Source organism: Eurytemora carolleeae, unplaced genomic scaffold (genome assembly GCF_000591075.1).
Source record: "Eurytemora carolleeae unplaced genomic scaffold, Eaff_2.0 scaffold314, whole genome shotgun sequence".
Classification (NCBI taxonomy): domain Eukaryota; kingdom Metazoa; phylum Arthropoda; class Copepoda; order Calanoida; family Temoridae; genus Eurytemora; species Eurytemora carolleeae.
In genome coordinates, this window is record NW_019396253.1 from 105,823 (window position 1) to 130,404 (window position 24,582).

The 24,582-nt window shown below is 35.6% G+C and overlaps 4 protein-coding genes and 1 long non-coding RNA gene across 5 annotated transcripts in view; all 5 read left to right on the forward strand.

Annotated features, from left to right (window-relative positions):
• On the forward strand, positions 1 to 6,142 carry LOC111699422 (THO complex subunit 3). Its single transcript, XM_023470096.1, has 11 exons — positions 1 to 83; positions 886 to 980; positions 1,238 to 1,308; positions 1,736 to 1,821; positions 2,193 to 2,241; positions 2,565 to 2,663; positions 3,578 to 3,676; positions 4,069 to 4,157; positions 4,746 to 4,839; positions 5,150 to 5,301; positions 5,790 to 6,142. Exons 1-11 carry the CDS (start codon positions 49 to 51, stop codon positions 5,881 to 5,883), a joined length of 963 nt encoding a protein of 320 aa, XP_023325864.1. The 5' UTR covers positions 1 to 48; the 3' UTR covers positions 5,884 to 6,142.
• On the forward strand, positions 6,123 to 8,831 carry LOC111699425 (protein PBDC1). The gene is made up of 3 exons (XM_023470100.1): positions 6,123 to 6,261; positions 7,908 to 7,977; positions 8,343 to 8,831. The coding sequence occupies exons 1-3, from the start codon at positions 6,142 to 6,144 to the stop codon at positions 8,768 to 8,770; spliced, it is 618 nt and encodes a 205-aa protein (XP_023325868.1). The 5' UTR covers positions 6,123 to 6,141; the 3' UTR covers positions 8,771 to 8,831.
• Positions 6,532 to 7,017, forward strand: LOC111699426 (uncharacterized). The gene is made up of 2 exons (XR_002764750.1): positions 6,532 to 6,609; positions 6,933 to 7,017. It is a non-coding gene; the product is annotated as an uncharacterized LOC111699426 (long non-coding RNA).
• LOC111699423 (TBC1 domain family member 7) overlaps positions 8,787 to 24,582 on the forward strand; it is a 27,726-nt gene continuing 11,930 nt past the window's right edge. The window contains exons 1-5 of the mRNA XM_023470097.1: positions 8,787 to 8,893; positions 9,164 to 9,247; positions 9,682 to 9,731; positions 10,010 to 10,103; positions 11,476 to 11,542. Coding sequence (XP_023325865.1) covers positions 8,838 to 8,893; positions 9,164 to 9,247; positions 9,682 to 9,731; positions 10,010 to 10,103; positions 11,476 to 11,542 — 351 coding nt within the window. The 5' untranslated portion in view covers positions 8,787 to 8,837. The remainder of the gene's footprint in view (positions 8,894 to 9,163; positions 9,248 to 9,681; positions 9,732 to 10,009; positions 10,104 to 11,475; positions 11,543 to 24,582) is intronic.
• On the forward strand, positions 15,060 to 23,126 carry LOC111699419 (myosin heavy chain 95F). Its single transcript, XM_023470094.1, has 4 exons — positions 15,060 to 16,299; positions 18,091 to 18,212; positions 19,318 to 19,474; positions 20,236 to 23,126. Exons 1-4 carry the CDS (start codon positions 15,196 to 15,198, stop codon positions 22,612 to 22,614), a joined length of 3,762 nt encoding a protein of 1,253 aa, XP_023325862.1. The 5' UTR covers positions 15,060 to 15,195; the 3' UTR covers positions 22,615 to 23,126.

A 24,582-nucleotide genomic window follows, 5' to 3' on the forward strand; every position in this document is an offset into this window, starting at 1 on the left:
ACATATTTACGACATTTTAAAATTTCAGAAAATAAAATCTTTTTCAAAATGCAGATCAAGGCAGTTGAGGATTTCAAATCAAAGTAAGTTTTTTTTTCATTTTTAAGTTTCACTTTATCTATTAAATTCTTAATAACTAAACCGTAATCTATGTTTGTCTGTTTTTAATATTGTTTTTGATTTTAATTGGATTTTGATTTTGAAATCTGTAAGAATCTCGAGAAATTAGTATTCTTTCAATGAAGATCTTTTTACACGCATATCAAGTCTAGTCCAAAGGAACAAAGCGGAAAAAAATTTATTTTCAACCTTTTTCAATTGTTTGAAACTCCATTCGAATATGGACATGGTTTTATTTTAATAGAATTGTAGAACTAAACATCTTGACACGAAGTAAGAGTTTTACATTATTTTTAAGTTATTATTACAGGCGAATTTTATGCATTTATAGACGAAGCGGCCGATTTGGAAAAAAATTTATCCTTATTTATGTGACTTGCTAAAATTCAGGTTCAGACATAATATTGAATTTAAAAAGTGATAGATTTAGGGAACGGATTGAATAATGCTTTGCTCTGCGGAATTAAAATAGATTATTTTGGATCCTCAAAAATATGCTCATCTTCGGATCCGAAGTTTCAACCGCTACATCGAAAAATATGTTTTCCAATGATTCATTTGTAAATCAAGTTTCTGCATACAAAATAGCCAAAATATAAATTTTTGTAAGTTAGTTTCAGAAATATTACTAAGCTGGATCCGGATCGGGAAATGTATTTTGATTAACTGTTACTTGTTCAACTACCTTTCTGTGCCGTGTTAAATTCTAACCACCCCACAATATTATTCCGTTAAATTGTTGTCTGATAACTTTTTATTTTTTAGGTTTAAAAGGAACCAGAAGACAAGGGAGATGGTTTCTCACACAGGGAAGGTTCATACTGTAGACTGGAGTACAGATGGGAAAAAGCTGGCTTCAGGTATCGTAGGTTACTAGAGTAAACAAATCATCCCAACCGTATGGGGAGGGGGTGTCTCAGATTGTTTTTCTTCATAAGTTATTTATTTTTGAAGTTTTAAAAATGAAAATAATGTGTATACTGTATAAGGGGAAAATATTTTGGAAAAAGCTAATAAAAATTCCCGATATTATTGAAAATATTCCCGCGAGTTCAAATAAAAGCTTCATTTTTTAATGCTAGATTTTGTCAAAATATTGTATTATTCTTGTTTTCAGGATCCTACGATAAGACAGTTTGTATATTTACTCTGGGAACGGAAAGATTGGCCAAAGAACATGTTTTTAAGGTAAGCACACAGTGTTTTTTATAATCTTTTTTCTTTTATTTTAATCCAAAAAAAAAACAATCCCATGTATCCAAACTGGTCATAGTGACAGTCCACTTTAAAGTTAATTAAAGACACTTCTCAAATGTTTGCTTTAATTTCACTTTTTGACATTTTGCTTTTGGAAATTAAATTAATTTTTTCCCTAAGAACGGTACCAAAAAAAAGTTTAGCAAACCGTAGTTAGTTATTAGTTTCAGTGATTATCCCATATTATCTATTAACCGTATTTGAAATTTTTTATTAAGTATACAAAAGATATACAAAAACCTTACGGTAAAAATTGAAATGCGATTTTTCCAACCTGGGAGGAGATTTAATGAAGAAAAGTGGGTCTACTTTTCGCGATTTATTAAATCCCTCATAACTTACAAACTCATTGATTTAGGGACATACGGATTCAGTAGACCAGCTCTGCTGGCATCCAATAAATCCAGATCTTCTTGCTACAGCCTCGGGAGATAAAACAGTCAGGTCAGAGAAGTTTCTTATTTATATCTAGACTTGATTTGACGGTTAATTTGGTTGTTTACATTATTCATGGCACTTAACGTTTAAACTGTCTGTATGACCTTACTTTATCCCGGGAAACAGATAAATTCGTGACGTTTTATTATTTTTATTTTTTGTAATTTACGAAAAGGAAACGTTTGATGATATACCAAAAGTAGTTGTAGGGTTATGTTTATTTTATGTTAGATCATGCTGAATTCAATATTGCAACACTAGTAACAATATGTTATCTGTATTTTCTATTATGTTAGATTTTGTGGAATTCAATAAGAATTCAATATTGCAACACTAGTAACAATATTTTATCTGTATTTTACTATTTTTTTTTACAGGATCTGGGATACTAAATCAAATAAAGCAGTCACTACAATCAATACAAAGGTATTTTCAAAATGAAAGAAAAAATTTGTGATTTTTGTTTTTAAATCTTTTTGTGTTTATTGACACGTTCAGTTGTAAAACTATCTATTTGATCAAACATTCTTCAGAAGATCATTCTTGAAGAAAATTCATTCTAGACTTATTAAATTGTTAATTTAAAAACATTAAACTAGTCTTTAAATGAATCATTCTTTAGAATTACTCATTACTCCTGATGGTATAATTAACATTACATGGAGAGAATAAAAACATCTTCTGATAGTCAACTTATATTTACAGGGTGAGAATATAAGCATATCCTGATATTCAAATGATAATTACAGGGTGAGAATATAAACATCTCTTGGTCTCCTGATGGTAAAACTATTGCTGTCGGAAACAAGGAGGATCTCGTCACTTTCATTGATTCAAGAACATACAAGGAAACCAACAAACAAACACTTTTAAATAAATGGTTTTAACTAATTATTCCTTTTTCATCTTTTCAGCCCTGCAGTCAGTGCTTAGGATCCGGATCCGTTGGATCCGCAAGATTTTGGCTTCCTGGATCCGGATCCGCAAAAATATGCGGATCCACGGATCCGGATCCAAGGGGTAAAATATCAACCAAAAACTGCAAAAAAAAAGTTTTTTTACTCTTAAACCCCAAATCTGAACTTTTGAAAAAAGAGATATTATAAAAATTTCCTCATTTTTGAATGGTTCATCAACTTTTAGGATAAAAACAAGCGAAAAAAAAATAAAAAGAAAATTGAAAATTCAGTAAATCTTAAAGAAATGACCTGGATCCGGATCCATTTTTTTCCAGTGCGGATCCAGGATCTGGATCCGGATCCTCATCAAAATTAAATGGATCCTAAGCACTGCCTGCAGTGGAGTATATTTTCTTAAATTAAACATTTTTTTGGCTTTTATTCGTTGAATTAGGGAAAATAAAGGACTTACACCGATCTAAAACTTGGAAGCAGATCCCTACATTTCGGATTATATTTTATTTAACAAGCTAGACAAACTTATTAATGTTATGAATATCAAAAATGTGGTACAGATAAGATTAAGTTTTGATAGACTATTAATAGTATAAAAAGTACGTTTGAAAGAGACTGGACAGGGGTGAAGAACGTAGATGGTAAAATAATATTTTTAAAAAATCTGGAGGCGGTGAAACTTTTGTAATTTAAGCCTGTGACTGTTCCGCACAGACGACGGGGACAACTTTAAAGACTTGAAACTTTCAAAGAGGATATTGAATTCAATTACTAAGTTAATCTAAGCAATATTCTCCTTGAAACCTTCAACCTCTGGCCTGATTTAAGTTGTGTTGGTGGTACTGCAGGTGAAGGGTGAGAAGCAGTCAAAGTTTGAAACCAACGAGATCTCCTGGAACCTGGAGAACGATCTATTCTTTCTCACCAACGGACAGGGCTGTATAGAGGTAACATCATGATTTTGAGTTGCTATAGAACTAGCTTAGAAACCCAGCTTTGCTTGGAAAATAAACTTTCTCTGTATATGTCAACCTACTAAACTTAGAATAGTCTAACCAAGCTATGAACTAAGATCATTCCCGTGGTTCTGTCGAGTTTCCCAATACAAATTTTAGGCATATCGGTCAAGAGGTTCTTGAGTTATGATACTATGAGATTACTCCTTTTTATACAAAGATAAATAGAATCGTTGAAAAACAAGATGATTAAAGGATCTCATTTCCCAATAGTTTTTTTTTTCATAAAGTTAATAAAAATTCAACATAATCACTTGTTACCCTGATTCAAAAATAACTTAAATTAAAAAATTCATCAAAAAATAGAAGCTTTTATTTTGAAGGTTTTAACATGGCCAGAGCTAGAGGTGCAACATATAATTCAGGCACATCCTGGGAACTGTATCTGTATAGAGTTCTCCAGATGTGGCAGGTATACAATACAATATGTACATTATACCATACATCCTGGGAACTGTATATGTATAGAGTTCTCCAGATGTGGTAGGTATACAATACAATATATATATTATACCATACATCCTGGGAACTGTATCTGTATAGAGTTCTCCAAATGTGGCAGGTATACAATACAATATATACTATACCATACATCCTGGGAACTGTATCTGTATGGAATTCTCCAGATGTGGCAGGTATACAATACAATATATTTATATTATACCATACATCCTGGGAACTGTATCTGTATAGAGTACTCCAGATGTGGCAGGTATACAATACAATATATATATTATACCATACATCCAGGAACTGTATCTGTATAGGAAATTTTTAGGAATTTATGGAGGGTAACAACAGAATAAATATTGTTTACAGCACTCTGACTTTAAATAGTAAAAACAAATTATTGTGCAGGTCATTTTCGCATTAGGAGTAGGCATAGATAGGTTTTGAACGTTACATTATTAACTTTGCGTCTATTTTTTTACATAGGAATAATTTGAACATGTATTTATAATTCTTTTTTATTTATTTACTTAATAATTTCTATGTTAAGGTATTTTGCTACCGGAAGTGCAGATGCTCTTGTATCTGTGTGGGACGCACATGAGTTGACCTGCATAAAAACCTTCTCAAGGCTAGAATGGCCGGTAAGTCAATATTTTCAATAATTTAATAATTTTATTTTAGCTGTTAGGCCTTAAAGAATGCAATAGCTGGTAACTTTTGAGGTAACAGAATCATTTTATGTCTGTTTTAAACTCATTCTCTCCTCCCTTATTGGACAGCAAAGTTTTAATGATTGAGTATAGAATGAGTTCAAGTATTTTAAGCTGATAATGATTTAGATAAGCTGGATACAATATTTAAAAATGTGAAAGGGTTGGGGTGTTAAGGGTAAAACGTGAATTGTAAAGAATCTTATTAAATTCATTTTAATAGTTTTCTTTCTACGGTCAGGTTCGAACGATCTCCTTCAGTCACGATGCTGCCCTGCTAGCGAGTGCCAGTGAAGATATGAAGATAGACATTGGTCACGTGGACACTACGGAGAAGGTTGCAGAGATACCAGTAGATTCTCCAACTTTCACAATATCCTGGCATCCATCCAGGTACAATAGGGTGTTCAGAGAATATCCATCTAATTTTTAATGTTCATGCACACTTTTCAAAGTTTTTTTTCTTTATTTCAGAAATGTTAATATATTGTAGTTTTTTCTATATCCATAGCTTGAGAATTGATACAGTAGAATTATTTTTTAATAGAACCCTTTGAAAATAAGCAATCTCAATGTTTTAGATTAACAAACAGGAACAAGAAAAATGTATTATTTGTTTATTTCAAAATCGTACTGCAATCCTAATGCAGAGTAATTAAACCCAGCGCTACTTAGGCCGAGTTTTTCTATGTACTTCCTAGAAACTGTATTTTAATTTTTTACACGCTATCAAAGATATGAGGGTTTAGGTGTATCTTAGGAAGATATCTCCATAATCTAAATCGCACATTTTTTATATTTTTCCCATCATCAAAAGTCTTAATTTTCCCTTAACATCTTTAAGTGAACTGTTTAAATATCTACTACTACTAATATTACAGGTACCTGCTAGCTTATGCATGTGATGACAAGGATAAGTATGCCAAGGATCGAGATGCTGGAAGTCTTAAGGTCTGGGGTTTCCCTTCGGACTAATGATTTCAACACCTGCTGTACCTGCATTTATTTTTATTCACCTGTACTCTGAAAACATCGTAAATACATGGATCAAACCAAATAAGTATTTAACAAGTTTTTCTTTACGATCGCTCAGCTTTGTGAACAATCAACAGTCGAGAACTCCTGAGATCTTTTGTCTAACATATTTTCAGTTATCTATGTACTTATCTCCATAATCTTTGTATTTCTTCTCATGTACTTTATGAACTCCTTGAACTCCTGAATGTTTGCAGAATGTCAATAGTAAACCATGGAGTTGGAGCTGAGGGACTGCTGGCTGCTCAAAGTGTGCTTGGTAGCTCTGCGGACGAGTTCGGGAACGACGGCAGAATTGAACAGCTTTGGGCCATGAAGGTTATCACAATTATCTAGTTTACCTGACGGCGAAACTTTTTATCTCAACTTAGCAGTGTTTCGGATCCGTATCATTTTGATGCGGATCCGGATCCGCGGATCCGCATCCGTGATGATGGATCCGGATCCTGACTCTGATACGGATCCGGATCCGGATCCGAGGTAACTTTTGATTCTGTGAATACTTTATATATTTGAAATTTGCGCCATGTGAGCATTTGCCGCTGAGTAATCCTAGAATTCAATATTGCAACACTAGTAACAATATTTTATCTGTATTTTACTATTTTTTTTTACAGGATCTGGGATACTAAATCAAATAAAGCAGTCACTACAATCAATACAAAGGTATTTTCAAAATGAAAGAAAAAATTTGTGATTTTTGTTTTTAAATCTTTTTGTGTTTATTGACACGTTCAGTTGTAAAACTATCTATTTGATCAAACATTCTTCAGAAGATCATTCTTGAAGAAAATTCATTCTAGACTTATTAAATTGTTAATTTAAAAACATTAAACTAGTCTTTAAATGAATCATTCTTTAGAATTACTCATTACTCCTGATGGTATAATTAACATTACATGGAGAGAATAAAAACATCTTCTGATAGTCAACTTATATTTACAGGGTGAGAATATAAGCATATCCTGATATTCAAATGATAATTACAGGGTGAGAATATAAACATCTCTTGGTCTCCTGATGGTAAAACTATTGCTGTCGGAAACAAGGAGGATCTCGTCACTTTCATTGATTCAAGAACATACAAGGAAACCAACAAACAAACACTTTTAAATAAATGGTTTTAACTAATTATTCCTTTTTCATCTTTTCAGCCCTGCAGTCAGTGCTTAGGATCCGGATCCGGATCCGACCAAATGATACGGATCCGACCGGATCCGGATCCGAAACGCTGTAACTTAGTGAATACTTAATGTGACTGTAAGCATAATTTCAATTGACTCTCAATGCAAATATGGAAATGCCTGATTTTAACGTTACCCTTGAAACCTTAACCAGATCAAAATGTGTACGATTTTTCTAATTCAAGTGTTTATTTCCATGAATTTCTCCATTGTTTCTTATGGGCGAGAAATGCGCATGCCATTTTTGCAAAGGAACCTCGAATTAAAATAAACCGTTTCGGATAAAGCTTCTAATTGTATCGCTGTAAGTCGGGCATTTTCATCTGGAGGGTCACCTGAAATTACACCTAACAGTTCCTTTAATCGACAGTATAAAGTTCAGCTCAGACGGCGAACCTAAGCGCTATTCCGTGTATAAGTTTCGTCCTCTGGTCTCGTGTATTTCGGAAAACACTAAATCTCTTGTTATTAAAAACAATTGTCGTTTAGAAAGATTACAGAGTACGGAGATATTATAGTTCTCCATATTTTTTATTCAAATTTCAAGTTGAGAAATTTTACTAATTTATTACCGTCAATAACTCTAATACCAATACCGCGCATTCCATTCTTAATCCTCGTTGATTTTTATGTTGGAATATTCCCAAGCGACTTACTGAGAGGTCATTATAGGAAAAACATTAATATTTTCCGTGACAAGCTAATTTTCTTGGCCCTCTTTCATTTGTAGTAAACATTTTTCATTCTTATTTTTTTTAATAATAACCTTATTCTTTGTAGGCTATGGACCACGCCGAGGTTTATTTTAACCTTCTCTGTTCTGTTGAACCGTCCAGGCTTAAACTAACAGGCATGGTTTAGTTCCAGCTCATTTAATAATTCATAATGATTTTAGGGGTTGTTCGCGGAATTCAGGGGGCAAACGGGAAGATTAATAGAACTGAAATAATATTCAGACGGAATTTTTCACAAGGTTAAACAATGGATCTGAATTATTTTAAATCTTTATTTGTATGTTTTAAATAAATTTTTATATTTTTATTTCGGTTAGAATAATTGAACAAATTCCTTGAAAGGGACTACACAAAAGGAAGGGATGGGGCCTGGGGTTATTAATTTAAGCTTTCTTCAAAAAAAAACATCCTTCCTTTTATATCTTTTCTTGTCATTAACCCTGTCAAAGCGCTAAAATTGCTAGAACTAATATTCTGCTAGGATCCCAGGAGAGTGATGATGCAATATATAGAGAGTTCCGGGATACATTCCCAAACCTTAGCTTGGTAAAACTCACGGAGGCTGATCTGAAGTCGGAGGACGCCAAGGCCGTGTGGAGGTTGTTTGCAGACAATCATCATCATATTGAGGATTTTAGTCTGGGAGCTCTCCTCCGGCTAGATGCCTCCGAGGACTACTCCGAAAGCAATACTATAATCTCAATTAAAATCCAGTTCCTTGCTATAGAGATAGCGCGCAACCGGGAGGGATTGAATGATGGGATCCGAGGAAAATTTAAACCCGTTGAACGGAAAGCTCGCGCGAAAACATCCGAGTTACCAGGGACGACCCGAGGCGGAGCAGTGATGTCTGAGATAGAACACGAGCTCCAGCAGATTATTGGTGGTCAACATCATCTCATGAGCTGATGCGTCCATTGATCAACCTTCTGTTCTATTTTCTTGATATTTTTCTCGTTTTTTCAGAAAATGAATAATGGCCGTGTTGGAGAAAAACTTTAGATCTCATTATTATGAAAAAGTTGGATTTAGGTGAATTTTTTAGAAATTAACCGTTCATAAACTATCCGCAGAAATAACCTTCTTACAAAGATTTAATTAATAATTTAAAAACCTAAAAGTTAAACTATCATTCATCATACTTTATAATTGTAAAAATCTTAAATTTAAATTATCTTTGGATTTTGTGTTTCATTCTCCTTTGAGGGTGCTATGAATTTATAACAAAAATGTTAATTATTGAAAATTAAAAATTGACTCATTGAGCTTACCAAAACAGTTTGTAATATTTAAACTATTTAGAGGAGTAGAGGAAAAGAAATCTCTTGACATACTTCTCAATGAGAAACCAATAGATCGGGAGAAACTTCATAACTTCTGTCTCAGGTAGGATCCTAAGTGAATGAGAAAATAGTTGCACAATAGAAAATGGGTTTAATACATTTAAGACCATAATTTTTCGATTGGTAATTTCCTAGTATACGATTTTTGGACCCATAAAGATAATTTTGAAAAAATTTTCGTCATGTAAATAATACATTCACGAACCATTTTGATTTATTTATTCCATGGTTTTGGTTAATTTTTGGCGCTACCCGGATCCATATCAAATTTCCTGTTACGGATCCGGATCCGACCAAATGATATGGATCCGATCGGATCCNAAAAAAATTAATTAAATGAATATTTTCTGTAAAGGTCCAAAAATCGTATACTAAGACAGACCCTTTCGATTTTCCAAATGCTGCTTAATTTGCTGTTTTGTCAATTTGAGGTTTTAATATTTTTTTAAATTTTTTTTAAGTGATAAATTTGTCCAGGTTTGCAGTCCCTGGCATATACAGGAGTAGTGTGTGGAGAGTTCTTCTTGGTAATATTAATATATTTAATATATATTTAGCACTGTCAACTAAAAGCTACTATATCTTCGGTCAGTGTACGGAAGATTACTGCAGTGCACACTGAAAGCTTAGTTGAGGGGGATAGAGGCATTATTTTAAGCTTTCTTCACATACCAATGTTTAAAATTTTACTTCTCTTCTTCAGTCAGTCGGATTTCTTAATTAAATATTTAATAAAGAAAGAAAAAAATTCAATTTCCATTTTTCGTATTGTTCTATTTCTCTAATTTATATCAATTAATTTCAGGTATAATCCCTGTTTACTGCCAAAGTCAAGAATTGGTTTGGAATATTAGAACGCAGCTGTATACGGACCTAGAGAAAACCCTGTCTATAACTAGGTAGTATTATGTTATCAATCTCCCTTTTTCTGTTATCTTAATATGTTGTTAGGAAGCTGTGAATGGATAATGTTACCAATTTAAACTTTTCTGTTACCTTAATATCTTACTAGGAAGCTGTTTATGAATAATATTACCAATCTTAAGTTTTCTGTTACCTTAATAGGTTATTAGGATTTGTGTATGGATAATGTTATCAATCTCAAATTTCTGTTGCCTAAATATGTTACTAGGAAGTTGTGTATGTATAATGTTACTAATATCACCTGGTGCCAGGACAAACTCCGGAAAGACAAACTCCTGAAAGACAAACTCCGGAAAGACAAACTCCGGAAAGACAAACTCCGGAAAGACAAACTCCGGAAAGACAAACTCCGGAAATACAAACTCCGGAAAGACAAACTCCTGAAAGACAAACTCCGGAAAGACAAACTCCTGACGAGACAAACTCCAAGTACAAACTCCTGAAAGACAAACTCCTGACGAGACAAACACCTGAAATTACAAACTCCTGAAAGACAAACTCCTGAAATAATGAAAATTTTCTCTGAATGAAATATGATAAAATTCATAAACTTTAGGAGACAAAATCCGCAAATATTCTAGAAAAAATTCTCAATCTTTAGTAATTTGAATATGTTCCAAGCAGCAAAGTATTACAATGATCAGAATAACCAGCTTTATTATAATTTATTTTTTATTATTTAGGGTTAGGTTAGGTTAAAACACTTTCTGGGCCGAGCGCTGCGGCTAGGACATGCTAGGGGGCCGAGCGCTGTGGCCATGGGTTAGGTTAGTTAAGACACTTTCTGGGCCGAGCGCTGCGGCTAGGACAGGCTAGGGGGCCGAGCGCTGCGGCTAGGACATGCTAGGGGGCCGAGCGCTGCGGCCATGGGTTAGGTTAGTTAAGACACTTTCTGGGCCGAGCGCTGCGGCTAGGACAGGCTAGGGGGCCGAGCGCAGCGGCCATGGGTTAGGTTAAGTTATGACACTTTCTGGGCCGAGCGCTGCGGCTAGATTTAATATAAATTGTGAAACATTTTTTTAAATTTGATATTTTGGAGTTTGTATTTCAAAAGTTTTTAATTTCAGGAGTTTGTCTCTTCAGGAGTTTGTCTCGTCAGGAGTTTGTCTTTCCGGAGTTTGTCCTGGCGCCTATTACCTAATCTGTTACGTTCATATGTTACTAGGAAGCTGTGTTAGGTTTATGTTACCAATCTCACTTTCTGTTACCTTTATATGTTACCAGGAAACTGTGCATGGATAATGTTACCAATCTCAACTTTTCTGTTACCTTTATATGTTACCAGGAAACTGTGCATGGATAATGTTTTCCAATCTCAACTTTTCTGTTACCTTTGAATGTTACTAGGAAGCTGTGTAAGGATAATGTTACAAATCTCACCTTTATCTGGTTACTCAACTCAAACAAACTGAAGGTAACAACAAAAGTAACTTGTAATTTATTTTGAAGATTTCGTAATTTTGATCAAATACTTCTATTCGTTAAGAATTCTGTTTGAAACTCATATACTAGTCTGGCTCATATATTGTAAATTTTTAATTCGAATTTATTCTAAAATTAAAATGTCAATCTTATCTAGAAAATAAATATGCATAAATAAACATAAGTTTAAAATAGCATTCTTTTACTCGCGAACATTTAATAATTCTTGTTCTTACAAAGATCCCTTTTTTCTACTCTAAAAACAATTTAAACTCAGCGCAATTAAATCTTAAAGAAATTCTACTTTGCGGTTTGCCGCCGTTTTTCTCCGAAGGCAACCCCCCCCCCCCTCTTTAAACTTCGAACTTTGCCTCGATTCTTACTACGTTCCCTCGCCGCCCATCTCTTCATATTAAATTCCCTCTTTATACCTCGAGCTTTCCTTCTATTCCTATCACGTTCCTTCTACACTCCTCTCTCAATACTCCATACCCATCTTTAAACCTCGAGTTTTCCTTCTACTTCTGTCACGTTCCCTCTCCGCTCCTCTCTCCATATTCAACACCCCTCTTTATACCTCGAGTTTCCCCTCTATTCCTATCACGTTCCCTCTACACTCCTCTCTCTATAGTCCACACCCATCTTTAAACCTCGAGTTTCCGCTTTATTTCTATCACGTTCCCTCTCCGCTCCTCTCTCCATATTCAACACCCCTCTTTATACCTCAAGTTTTCCCTCTATTCCTATCGCGTTCCCTCTACGCTCCTTTCTCCATATTCAACACCCCTCTTAAAATCTCGAGTTTCCCTTCTATTCTTATCACGTTCCCTCTCCGCTCCTCTCTCTATAGTCAACACCCATCTTTTAATATCGAATTCCCCCTCTATTTATTTATTTGTTTATTTCTATCATGTTCCCTCTCCGCTCCTCCCTCCATAGTCATACCTCTCTTTAAACCTCGAATTGTCCCATTATTACAACCACACCCCTCTCTGCATAGTCAAATTTCCCTCTTTATACCTTAGATTGACCCTTTATCCATACCACGTTCCCTCTCCGCACCTGTCCTCCTTCCGAAGATGGTTTGATCTTGTAGGAGGAGAACTGATTTTATCTTACTTGTTGCATAGGGATAAAAATCAAATTTTTAAATACTCATTGTGCAGATTAAACTCAACTTTGCGTTGATAAAGATAAATTAAAATTTCATAATCCAATTTTTTATCAAAGAACTGATAACAATTTGTTAATTAATGTCTTCACGCTTTTGTGTTTATAAGAGCGTAAGAGGTTCTCCTTTAATAATAATAGTCTCTTATATCACAATATTGTTTATATTAACTAAAAGCAGTAGTTTTAAACTATTAAAAATAATTTTCAATATAAAAACAGCAACAAAAACTATCTAACTTAAGCTTTTCTTTAATATAAACAAAACCCATTTTACTTGTAGTCCATGAAGATATAAAAGAAATTAATAACAAACTCTCTGTTTGTGTTGAAATGATACTTTTTTTAAACTAAGATTAAAATATTTAAAAAAAGAGTGAGGGGGGAGGGCGACATTTTAAGAGAATATTCGTCTCTAGGTTTATCAAATTTTTAACAGAAATACAACTGATTGTGTAAACAGACTTTCCTAAGAGGAAACTAAGCTAGCTGGAAAATATACTGTTAATTAACAAATAACATTAAGCTAGGAGACCATTAATTCTAATTCAGGGAATTTTCTCCAACTTACTTGTATTTAATTTATTTAATATAAAAATAATGTATTTTAACATTTTATGTCAAAAAATGTCATCAACTGAGCTCTTGCCACAAACTACATTTCTTTAATCCCGATATCTTTGTTACCTGGTGGCGAAAACCTTATGATATTTCAAACTTAGACATATTTATCTAACAGAGTTCATAGTTCGAAATATCAAAGGTCTTGTCGGGTTGCAAAGATGTTAGGATTAAAAAATAGTTAGTGGCAAAAACTCAATTCCTTTGCATATATTTCAAATATTGATTCAGATTACCTAATACCTATTTGTCAGATACACTGTAGAAATGTAAAATCCCAAATGATTATTTATTTTTTATTTAAATTCCGAGTAAAAAATTTAAACCTGATCAGATTCCTAGTTGAAAGGTTTCTATATATAACAGGGATATTCCAGTGAATCATGCAGAGGGGAGATAGAAAGTTTTTTATGGATTGGAGGGGGGGGTAATTATAATACATTATATGGTCGTAAAGCTCATCAGTTGATAAATGCCAGCAATAAACAGAATTTAAAAGTTTGATAATTTGTGTATGCATTGCAAAGAAGGGTGAAGAGAAGGATAAGAAATGTGAACGTGGGGTTAGATTCCTTTCTAAATACATACGGGAACGAATAAGGAGAGTATTGGTTTAATAAAGTGGAAGGATTATAAAGGCAGAAGGTTCAATAATTAAAGGAAAAGATTAGGTAAGGTTCGATATTGGGAAGGATTTTATGCTTAGAAGGTTCGAAAAAAAGGAGAAAGTTAGGTTTTGTTGAATATGTAGGACAAATTTTAGTATAGGAAATAAATTTTGGATAGAAAAGGAAAGGTTGTGCTTGTTTGTATTTGTGAGAAGCATGAGCTTAGTTGAATATAAGGGATGGGTTGAGAGAGTAGGACGGAGAAGTTAGGGTTGGTTGTTAGATGAAGGAAGGAAGAATCTGGTTTAGTGTGAGAGATGGTTTGGAAAAATAGAATGGAGAAGTTAGGGTTGATTGTTAAATGAAGGAAGAGTTTGGTTGAATATGAGGATGGACTGGAAGAGAAGAACGGAGAAGTATATGTGAGATATAGGAATGAATTCAGATATGTAGGTTTGAATGAAGCAGTAGAAATCATTAGATTATAAGGATAAAACCTGTTTTTGAACGGAAAAAATTAGAGTTGTTAATACAGAATTTTTTTTAATCGTAGAGAAAGGAGAGGGAAGGGGAGACTGGTTTTATGTTTAGAGATGTGAAATTAAAACAAAGATTGAATGAAAATGTTGACACGAATTAGAAGCCTAAAGGAAATGAAATCAAGCTTACAAGATTAAGCGGAGAGTAAGGGAGTTAAAAGGTTAGGATTAGTTTAGGGAGGGACTCCTCAAGTCTGGGGTGAACCTAGAAACAGGCAGAAACTGATCCATGTGTTCAATCTGACTCATCCCAAACCTAACACGGAAATATATATTTCACACCATTTTGGTGTGTTTTCAACAAGTTAATAGTTTTCCACGATAAACAATAAAAAAAATATGAATTTTGTTTCTTTGTTTTGAAGAATATAACCAACCCTGCCCCCCGGCTATTAGTTAGACCCTATTCTGAAACATTTATCTCAACTTATATCACGCATGGCTCACCAGAGACGTATCTTGACTCATTTCACAAACCCTGAGAATAATCATAATTTTTGATAAAGTAATCTTGCCGTCATTAAATCCTGTTCATATTTCAGAAAAGTCTCTTGTGAGCCGTGCCCGTATCTCCAGTGAACCCTCCCGTGTCTCCCACCCATACACTTGCTCCCTCCCTCCCTCCCCCTGTCTGAACCGTGACCCGGACCGTATTCCTCAGCTGTCCAGTCCAACTCCAGTTCAATACCGGGTTCTCTCCCGGCACCATGGCCTCCTCTCAGATGGATGACCCGCCTAAAAAGGACGTGATTTCCAATGAATTGGTTTGGTTCAACGATGACTCCGGGAACGGGTTTATCCTGGGACGGATTGTTGAGCTGGCTGAAGAGGGTCCTGTGGTTCAACCTCTTGATCCGTCCCAGCTCCAGGTTCAGGTTGGATACGACGCTATATATCCAGCTGAATATGACCTGGAGAAAGAGGTTGATGACAACTGTGCTCTCATGTATCTCAACGAAGCAACTCTACTCAATAATATTAAACTCAGATATGCCAAGGACAAAATATACACATACGTTGCAAATATTCTAATCGCAGTGAACCCATACTTCGAGGTGAAAAATCTTTATAACAGCGAGACCATTAAGTCCTATCTGGGCAAGTCCCTTGGGACTAAACCTCCGCATGTGTTCGCAATTGCCGATCATGCATTCAGAGACATGAAAGTGTTGAAGCAATCTCAGTCAATTATTGTATCCGGAGAATCAGGAGCTGGTAAAACCGAGTCCACTAAGTACATTCTCAAATATTTATGTGATAACTACGGCCGGGAGTCCGGAGTACTGGAGGAGAAAATACTCCAATCCAACCCAATCCTGGAGTCTTTTGGTAACGCCAAAACAACCCGGAATAACAACTCCTCAAGGTTTGGTAAATTCATTGAGATTCATTTTGACGGAAAGTGTCAGGTTGCCGGAGGATATATATCTCACTACTTACTGGAGCGTGCCAGGGTTGTGAGTCAGGGACCACAGGAGCGAAATTATCATATATTCTACCAACTGTGTGCTGGAGCTCCGCAACATCTTCAGGAATCTCTTCATCTCTCTCCTCCGGACAAGTTCAGATATCTCTCCGGGGGGTGCACGCAGTACTTCATCTCGGAGAGGAATAAAGAGTCGGTTCCCGGAAACCGGTTGTCCGAGGCACACCGGAAGTACGGTGGGCTAAAAGATGGGATGTTGGACGATGTGATGGATTTCCGGAAAGTGGATGAAGATCTCGGTAATATTGGATTGAGTGTTGAGGAGAGGATGAGCGTGTACACGACCATTGCATCTGTCCTTCACCTGGGGAATATTCTATTCCAGGTAATTATTGATTTTCCCTGGGGTTGGGGGGTTGGGGGGGGGGGTTATACATAGTTTTAATATATGCTACGTTGCCATAAAACTGAGATAATAGTATGATAAATTATCACAATTTTCGTTGAATTTAAATATACTAACTTAGTTCAACTGCGCATACACCAAATACTCCTAGTGTTCGTCAAACGTCTAATATAAGATAAAATTGTGTAATGTCCCCCCCCCCCCATCCCTCTTTACCCAGATTATAATGAGATTGCAGAGAAAGTTGTGAAGCAGTAAAACTTTACTATTTCTTGGTTTAGCGCTGGTTTCGTCGAATATATGCAGATTAAGGAATTCAATCTATTTTTCACACTTCATACTTTTTACCCTTTAATACTTTTTCATTAGATTTTAAAAACTACAGGGATCGTAGGGAAGTTTTAAATCTCAGGTTAAAAGTTCTTGGGTCATCATGTTTCAGCCAAAAACTATGTTCTTTAGTTTTAGAAATCTTATAAGATGAACATGCAGTTGTTTATTTCACGTTTAGTCCCACTAAATCTTGAAATATAAACAAGAGAGTCAATGCAATGTCAAATTTAGACCAAATTAAAGCTAAATTTTAAAATACATTTCACAGATTTCAAAGATAGGACATGAGAGCTAACCCTTCAATTAGGTCGGAAAATTTTACTTTTTAGGGTACTGAATTCTTGAATTTATTCTTGACCCGCTGGAACATTTTGGGAGGTTATTTTGGTTATTATAAACAAATATACTGAAAAATAAAGGGACTGCACTTGTAGTCGTTGTTTAAAATTTTCCTCTCTATATACGATTCACAACTGTATCCTTAAACCTTTATCTAAGTGAAAAAGAGGAGAGATCCTCGTTTTATTTACTAGAAAATATATTAATTATCTTTCAATTTTCTGCAGTATAAAAAAGTAAATTTTCAGACAAGTTTAATTGGTACCGTTGTTAATTAGACCTCTCACCCTTAACTTAAATTTACGTGTACAGTCCCTTTAATCACAATAACCTCTCTTATCCTATCCGTGTAATCTGAAACATCTTCGCTGTTTTCAGACACAACTTAAATTAGATTTGTGAAAACTCGCACACTTTTTTATTCTCACTGCTGTTCTTTGTTTCGTGATAATTATATTCAAAAGAATCTAATTGTTTAAAAAATTGTCCTTGCTACATCTAGCCTTCAACTAATTAGGTTAAAACTTGTTCATGCCTGGCGACCAGGGAAACAGTTAAAAAATAGTTTTTTAATGGAACAAATTTGTTACTGGTATGAATTTAGCTAATAATAAAATAAAATTTATTTTTCGCACGGCAGTTTTTTTTGGTTCAGTCCAAACCTGTTTTATCATTATGCACCTGGCATTCTTCTTCAACGTTTTTATATCCTACACCTTGAACTCATTTAGTCTTTAAAAAATGGCCATGACGTAAAAGAAAAGAAAAAAGAATATCTGTTTGTACTTGATCTGTACTTTTAATACAAAGTACTTTGTACTTGAGCTGGGAACTTCTGTGTTGAAAACTTATAATCCAGATTGCTTGATCTCGATATCCACTTTGGGCACTTTAAATTTGATAATCAATGTCTTTGTTTCAATTATTCCTTCAGGGTACAATTACACTGCAGATTTACAAAAGAACGAAATAAACTATTGATCTCGACAATACAAGAGTAAAAAGGGTGGCCCGCAATTTGACTGTTCATGCATCTTTTTTAATATTTGTACCAAAAAAAAACTAAGTCGACCTAAATTTCTATTTCTTTTTTTTCAGGAGGATACGGAGGACTCCCATGGAGGATGCAAGGTCACGGAGCAAAGTGAACCCAGCCTAGCGGTCACAGCATCCTTGCTCCAGCTAGAGGTTCAGGAACTCAGATCAGCTCTTACTAGCAGGTAGAGCAGGATACTATAAATATTTTATTTTAAGTTGGTTACACCATGCTGAGATACATTGAGCGTTAAAATAAAGTGGACTGTGATCTATACAACCTTTGAGCAAAATAGTAGAATAAACATTCTAACCGAAACTTTAAGGTTTGAACTTTCCACTTCGAAACCTAATTTTGTATGGTGTTATGTTATTAAACTGTCAGTTTTAGGCAACCTTCTTAATCCACTTTCTTTTTGTAAGCACTGTATACTGTTTTGCCTATAGTCTTTGAATTACCTTGTTTAGTTTTTAATTACTAGGATTTTAGCTATTTCAATTGTGAACATGTTCTCATTTTACCATTGAAAAACAAAGGAAAAAAAATTTCGTGGATTTTATATAAAAGATTTGCGGATTTTCAAGATTTTAAAAATTTTTACAACAATGAAAAACTTTTAAACACAAATTTTTAAAAATTTTATCATTCTTAAACCTTCTCTGGGGTCACGCGAGATCCCACAAAAAATTTTGGCCCGATCGGTTTTGACGTTTATTGGATGCAAACAAACATGCACCCAAACAAACAGTCTAGTCAAATTTATATATAAATTATTTGCAACATTTATCGCCTTACTTCTAGGCAATTCTTTCTGCCTTCTCCCACCTTCCCAAACTTTCCACAACCTTCAAAAAACTTCTCTTTCTTCTCACACCTACCCCATCCTTCTCTTCCTTCTCACACTCTCCCCAATCTTTTCTTCCTTCTCATATTTTCCCCAACCTTCTCTTTTTTCTTACTCTTTTCCCAACCTTCTCTTTCTTTTCACACTTTCCCCAACCTTCTCTTTCTTCTCATATTTTCCCCAACCTTCTCTTCGTTCTCACACTCCACAACCTTCTCTTTCTTCTCACACTTTCCCCAGACCTTCTCAAAATATCTCTTCCTTCTCACATTCACACCTTCTTAATATTCTAAACCCCTCTAGTTATTCTACTCCACCCTCCCCCCCCTTATTCTTACCATCTTCAATCCTCTCTTCTCACCACCACCCTTCAACATAGTTCCGACCCATCATGATCCTTCATTCATCTTTATTTTCCTAGAGAAATAAAATTTATTGTTCTAAGGGTGATGACAAGTAAATCTGGAAGTTTCGGGACAGTCATCCTGGTTCCTCTCAAATCCTCAGACGCAGCAAGTGCGCGCGACGCACTCGCTAAATCTTTGTACGCTCGCCTTTTCGACTTCATTGTCGCTAGGATCAATCAGAGTATTCCTTTTCAGGTAAAATTCTTTATAAATCTTTCTTGTATTTACTTTTTTGTTCAGCTAGTGAAAAATTGTTATGAATAGATGGCCCTATAATCCTCGCTCCCTCCCTGTCTTCTTACGGGTTAAATGAAAAAAAAAATCTGTGCATACTTAGTACTTACAGAACATATCTGGCCTAGCAACCGATGATCTAGAGTCAGTGTTACAAACATTAATATTCATGAATTAAGCGTGTCTAATAGTTTGCTGGTTGCTCATGTTTGAATTTAGAATTTATTTAAAATTAGATTCAGGAATTAATGAATTATTCTTAATTAGAAGATAAGATTAGAGAAGACACGGGTTGGGATTTAGCTAGAAATGTATTCAAGGTTTCCGGGATACGGAAGAATTTTTATGATTAAAGGGAATGTCATTTCTTTTGACCCTCCATGTAAAGATGTCAATACTTGATTCACTAGGGTACCCTTAAAAGCTGTGGCTGATCAAGTATGAATTGGATATCAATGTTTATAATTTTGAAAACTTTTAAATCTATAAAACTACCATATCTTGCACATTATTGATCAGATAAAGGTTTCAGGGATACCTTTATGAAGCGGGCATTGACATTTTACTCGTTCAGTCCCTTTAAATGCAAGATTTCAAATTTTTTGTGAAAGTTTGCAGTATTTTATAACCTCTGAACAAATATTTTTGGGTGACAAAATTTTATTATTTTAATGATTCCATAAAATTTTACTCCAAAGTTTTAAAATGTTGATATATTTCAGGAATCCAAGTATTATATCGGAGTTCTGGATATTGCTGGATTTGAATACTTCACTGTGAACAGCTTCGAGCAGTTCTGCATCAACTACTGCAACGAGAAGCTGCAGCAGTTCTTTAACCAGCGGATACTCAAGGACGAGCAGGATCTTTACAGCAAGGAAGGGTTGGGAGTCAAGAACGTTAGCTTCGTGGATAACCAGGATTGTATTGATCTAATAGAAACGAAGTGCAGTGGTATATTTAGTTTATTAGATGAAGAATCTAAACTACCCAAGCCAAACTACCAACACTTCACACAACAGCTTCATTCTAACAACATCAACCACTTCAGATTGAACCTTCCTAGGAAATCCAAGCTCAAGGAGCACCGAGAACTACGGGACGAGGACGGATTTATAATTCGACATTTTGCCGGAGCAGTTTGCTACCAGACCAGGTTCTTCATAGAGAAGAATAATGATGCACTCCACGCCTCCCTGGAGGCCGTGGTGCAGGAGTGCAAGAACCCGTTTATCCAGAACCTGTTCCCAGCTGGAGAAGATTTCAACAAGAGGCAAGGGAAACTTAACTTTCTCTCGGTTGGGAGTAAGTTTAAAACCCAGCTCGGAGATCTGATGACAAAACTGCGGTCGACCGGAACCAACTTTATCCGATGTATTAAACCCAATGTAAAGATGATTGCACACAGTTATGAGAGTGGGAGTGTATTGTCCCAGCTGCAGTGTGCAGGTATGACAACTGTACTGGAGTTGATGCAACAAGGTTTCCCAAGCCGTGCACCCTTCTCCGAGTTATACAATATGTACAGAGATTTTCTTCCTCCAAATCTTGCCAGACTTGATTCAAGGCTATTCTGTAAAGCTCTCTTTAAGGCTCTGGGTTTGAACGATAAAGATTTTCAGTTTGGAATGACTAAGGTATTCTTCAGGCCCGGCAAGTTTGCTGAGTTTGATCAAATGATGAAATCGGATCCAGAAAATCTGCGAAAACTGATTGAAAAGGTGAAGAAATGGTTGATCTGTAGTAGATGGAGAAAGGCGCAATGGTGTGCTCTGGAGGTTATCAAGTTGAAAAATAAGATACTGTATAGGCGTGCAGCACTTGTATCTATTCAGTCTAATATTAGGATGTATTTGGCTAAGAAGCAACATGCTCCTCGATACCAAGGGATCAAGCAGCTCCGGACCCTGATAAGTCAGGTTGAGCAGATTAGAGATCTCGGGATGAATCTCAAGGACGGAAAGGATCAAGTGAACTCCACCGCGGACGAAATGGTTTTCAGGATAGAAGAAAGCATCTCCAGGATTAAACTGAGTCCAAGAATTCAAAGCCACGCTATAGAAAGCATGTATCAAGATCTTCTCATGAGCATAAAGAAGGAAGTGAAAAATGCCGAGCGAAAGATTGAGCAGGAAAAGATCCAAGCTGAACAGGAGAAACTACGACGTCTTCAAGAGGAAATGGAACGTGAACGTCGACGAAAGGAAGAAGAGAGACTGGAGCAGGTTAGGTTGGAAAGTGAGAAAATTCAAAAGATTGAGATGGAGAACAGAAGAAAGCAGGAGGAAGAGGAGGAACGAAGGTTGGAACGGGAGGAGAGAGACAAGAACCAGGCCCTAGCTCTACAAAGACAGTTAGAGGATGCTGAGGCAAAATACGCTGCTCTACAGAAACAGATGGAGCAGGAAAGAAGAGATCACGAACTAGCACTGAGACTGGCTGCAGAGAGCAGAGGAGGAGTAGAAGAGGTTATCCGACCTGAGAATAAAATTCCAGAGAAAAAGAAAGAGAATGGACTTCCTTCTCCGACCAGTAAATTTGATCTTTCAAAGTGGAAATATGCGGAGCTCCGAGACACAATAAATACCTCCTGTGATATTGAACTACTGGAAGCATGTCGGGAGGAATTTCATAGAAGACTCAAGGTTTACCATGCTTGGAAAGCGAGGAACAAGAAAAAGAGTTCAACATTTGATGAGAATATGAGAGCACCAAGTATGCTGATGGAAGAGTCTGCTAAACCAACCCACGGAACATTAAAGAAACCTATCACTGCGACCAGCCAAAGGTATTTCAGAATTCCATTTGTTCGACCAGAGGCTGGGGTTGTTGTCGAACCGGCGCACCAGATCGGTCGAGGATGGTGGTACGCGCATTTCGACGGTCAGTGGATTGTTCGACAGATGGAGTTGCATGAGGGAAAACCTCCGATCCTTCTTGTGGCCGGGAAAGACGACATCAATATGTGTGAACTAAGCCTCGAGGAAACCGGGTTGACGAGAAAGCGAGGGGCCGAGGTGCTCGAGTCCGAGTTCGAGAAGGAGTGGAGCAAACACGGAGGAAAACCTTACTCACTCCTAAGTGAAAGAAAACGCCATTGAAAGATGCCATTTTTAAATTGTTTGATCTCAACCCAGAATCTAGTTATGCAAGGAGCTTCCAACTACAGAGATATCTAAGTCGAATAAATTTGGTTGACAGGGAACTAATCATATTTTCTCCTTGTCCCCAACCGGTGAGGGAAGGGAGTGGGATGGCGGGAGGGAGGGATATTCATGAATTTTATATAATATGGAACTGAAATCTTAACTTTTTCCTTTACAACTTTCAATATTGCATTTTAGTCCGGAGTGTGATTTTTTATAATCTTTTAATAATTTTCTGTGTGAATAATAACAATGATAATATAGTAGAACAGATGCAATCTTTAAGTGGTATTACTTCAATACTCACCATTCACCAACCTCAAGGTGTTTCTGATCAATTGTAGTTGACACATTGAAATCTCAATTTTGATATGAAATTAATGTAAAAACTCTCAACAATATTCAATTTTTATTGATAATAAATTTAACTTATAGTATTTGTAGTTTAATAAACGCTTTAAAAGACACTTTTTTTTCGATTAGTTTTTTTGTAGAACTTACATAGACTATGTTTGTTGTGCTCATAATTAGATAAATGGTTCAAACACTATCAAACCGTCAATCTCAGCCCTTGGGTAAAACCTCTAAATATGGCTTTATTAGCTACCACCTTTAACAATTCTTCATCTAAGGGTTGATAAACATTGAAAACCAGAATATTATTTGTGAACTTAACACTTGAAAAATCCAGTATTAAGATTTTTGGGCAGTATTGTGAGTTTTTTTTCAGTTAGCCTTAATTAACGGTTATTAGAAATTCATTTTACCCTACAATTAACTAAGCATTTATAGATTGATGGATAGATTCTCTAAACTAGAAAATAGTATTGTAAAATTTAAACAATTTCTCGATGGTTCATTGTTGAATGAAAAGTTCTTCTACACAGTGAGGCTTCACCCTTTCAAGACATGAAGTTTGTGCTCAGACATGAAATTAATTATACGCTAAAGAGGGAGTTTTTCATTCAAACCATATAGTTTATCACCTGAACCATGGAGTTTACCATCAAAGCCAAGATGTTTAATATAAACCACGGATCTAAAGTCAACTCATCAAGATTTTAACAAGTTGTGACTGTCTCTGGATCATCCTGGATATCTGGAGAAATGAAGAAAACTGTCCGCTCATATAATATCAGGCACTTCTGAGATATTATTATAACAATTCTGCAATAAAAAGAAACAAATATATATATTTTTCCTCATTTGTTTTAAAAATACAATTTTCCTCTTCTTAATCTAAATTTTGTAAGCGTAGCGCAGAAACTGCCATTTAAAGGCGTTTTAGACAAAACATCGTTTACAATAACCCCCCAAAATATGGCAAAAATAATAAGGGTCGTACATATACATATTTGTCCTAAAATATTTTGAACTATTAATTATCTGAAATCAGGACTGAAACCTGAATTTCTCCGAATCTTAAATGAGGATTTTCTCAGGATTCCCTCGGTCCCGGATTTTGATTTTTTACATTTTGAACTCAGGTTGACCTTCTCTTTAGCGTAGAATTAATTTCATCTCTGAGCACAATCTTCATGTCTTGAACGGGTTAAGCCTCACTGTGTCTAGGAAATAATTTACTAAAATTGTCCTACTTGTAACAAGAAAAAGCTGAATGATCATTGTTGCAGTTGTGTGTGAAGGTCCTCCTAGTTTCGTAATGAAGATTTGCTCTAAGTTTGCAAATTATCGTAGAACACGCATTTTGACAACCAGAGGCGTATTCCGGGGGGGGGGCTCTGGGGGCTAAGCCCTCCCTGAACCCCCTGAAATCTATTTATTTCAGGGGGTTTTCAGGCCAAAGGGGGGCTGATTCTTTACCCCCTGTTCACGGACAAATTCCTGAATAAGCTCCTGTTGACAACCTTACAGTACGGAATTTGTAGAAATCCGTATAAAGAGAGAATAAGGAAATTAACA

Bases quoted from the DNA above. Each gene is read 5' to 3' on its own strand.
- LOC111699419 (XM_023470094.1), top strand. From the start codon at position 15,196: ATGGCCTCCTCTCAGATGGATGACCCGCCTAAAAAGGACGTGATTTCC. The intron at 16,300-18,090 runs GTAATTATTGAT...CTTTTTTTTCAG, and splicing joins TGGGGAATATTCTATTCCAG to GAGGATACGGAGGACTCCCA. The intron at 18,213-19,317 runs GTAGAGCAGGAT...TATTGTTCTAAG, and splicing joins AGATCAGCTCTTACTAGCAG to GGTGATGACAAGTAAATCTG.
- LOC111699422 (XM_023470096.1), top strand. From the start codon at position 49: ATGCAGATCAAGGCAGTTGAGGATTTCAAATCAAA. The intron at 1,309-1,735 runs GTAAGCACACAG...TCATTGATTTAG, and splicing joins CCAAAGAACATGTTTTTAAG to GGACATACGGATTCAGTAGA. The intron at 1,822-2,192 runs GTCAGAGAAGTT...TTTTTTTTACAG, and splicing joins TCGGGAGATAAAACAGTCAG to GATCTGGGATACTAAATCAA.
- LOC111699425 (XM_023470100.1), top strand. From the start codon at position 6,142: ATGTCAATAGTAAACCATGGAGTTGGAGCTGAGGGACTGCTGGCTGCT. The intron at 6,262-7,907 runs GTTATCACAATT...TATTCTTTGTAG, and splicing joins AACAGCTTTGGGCCATGAAG to GCTATGGACCACGCCGAGGT. The intron at 7,978-8,342 runs GCATGGTTTAGT...ATATTCTGCTAG, and splicing joins GTCCAGGCTTAAACTAACAG to GATCCCAGGAGAGTGATGAT.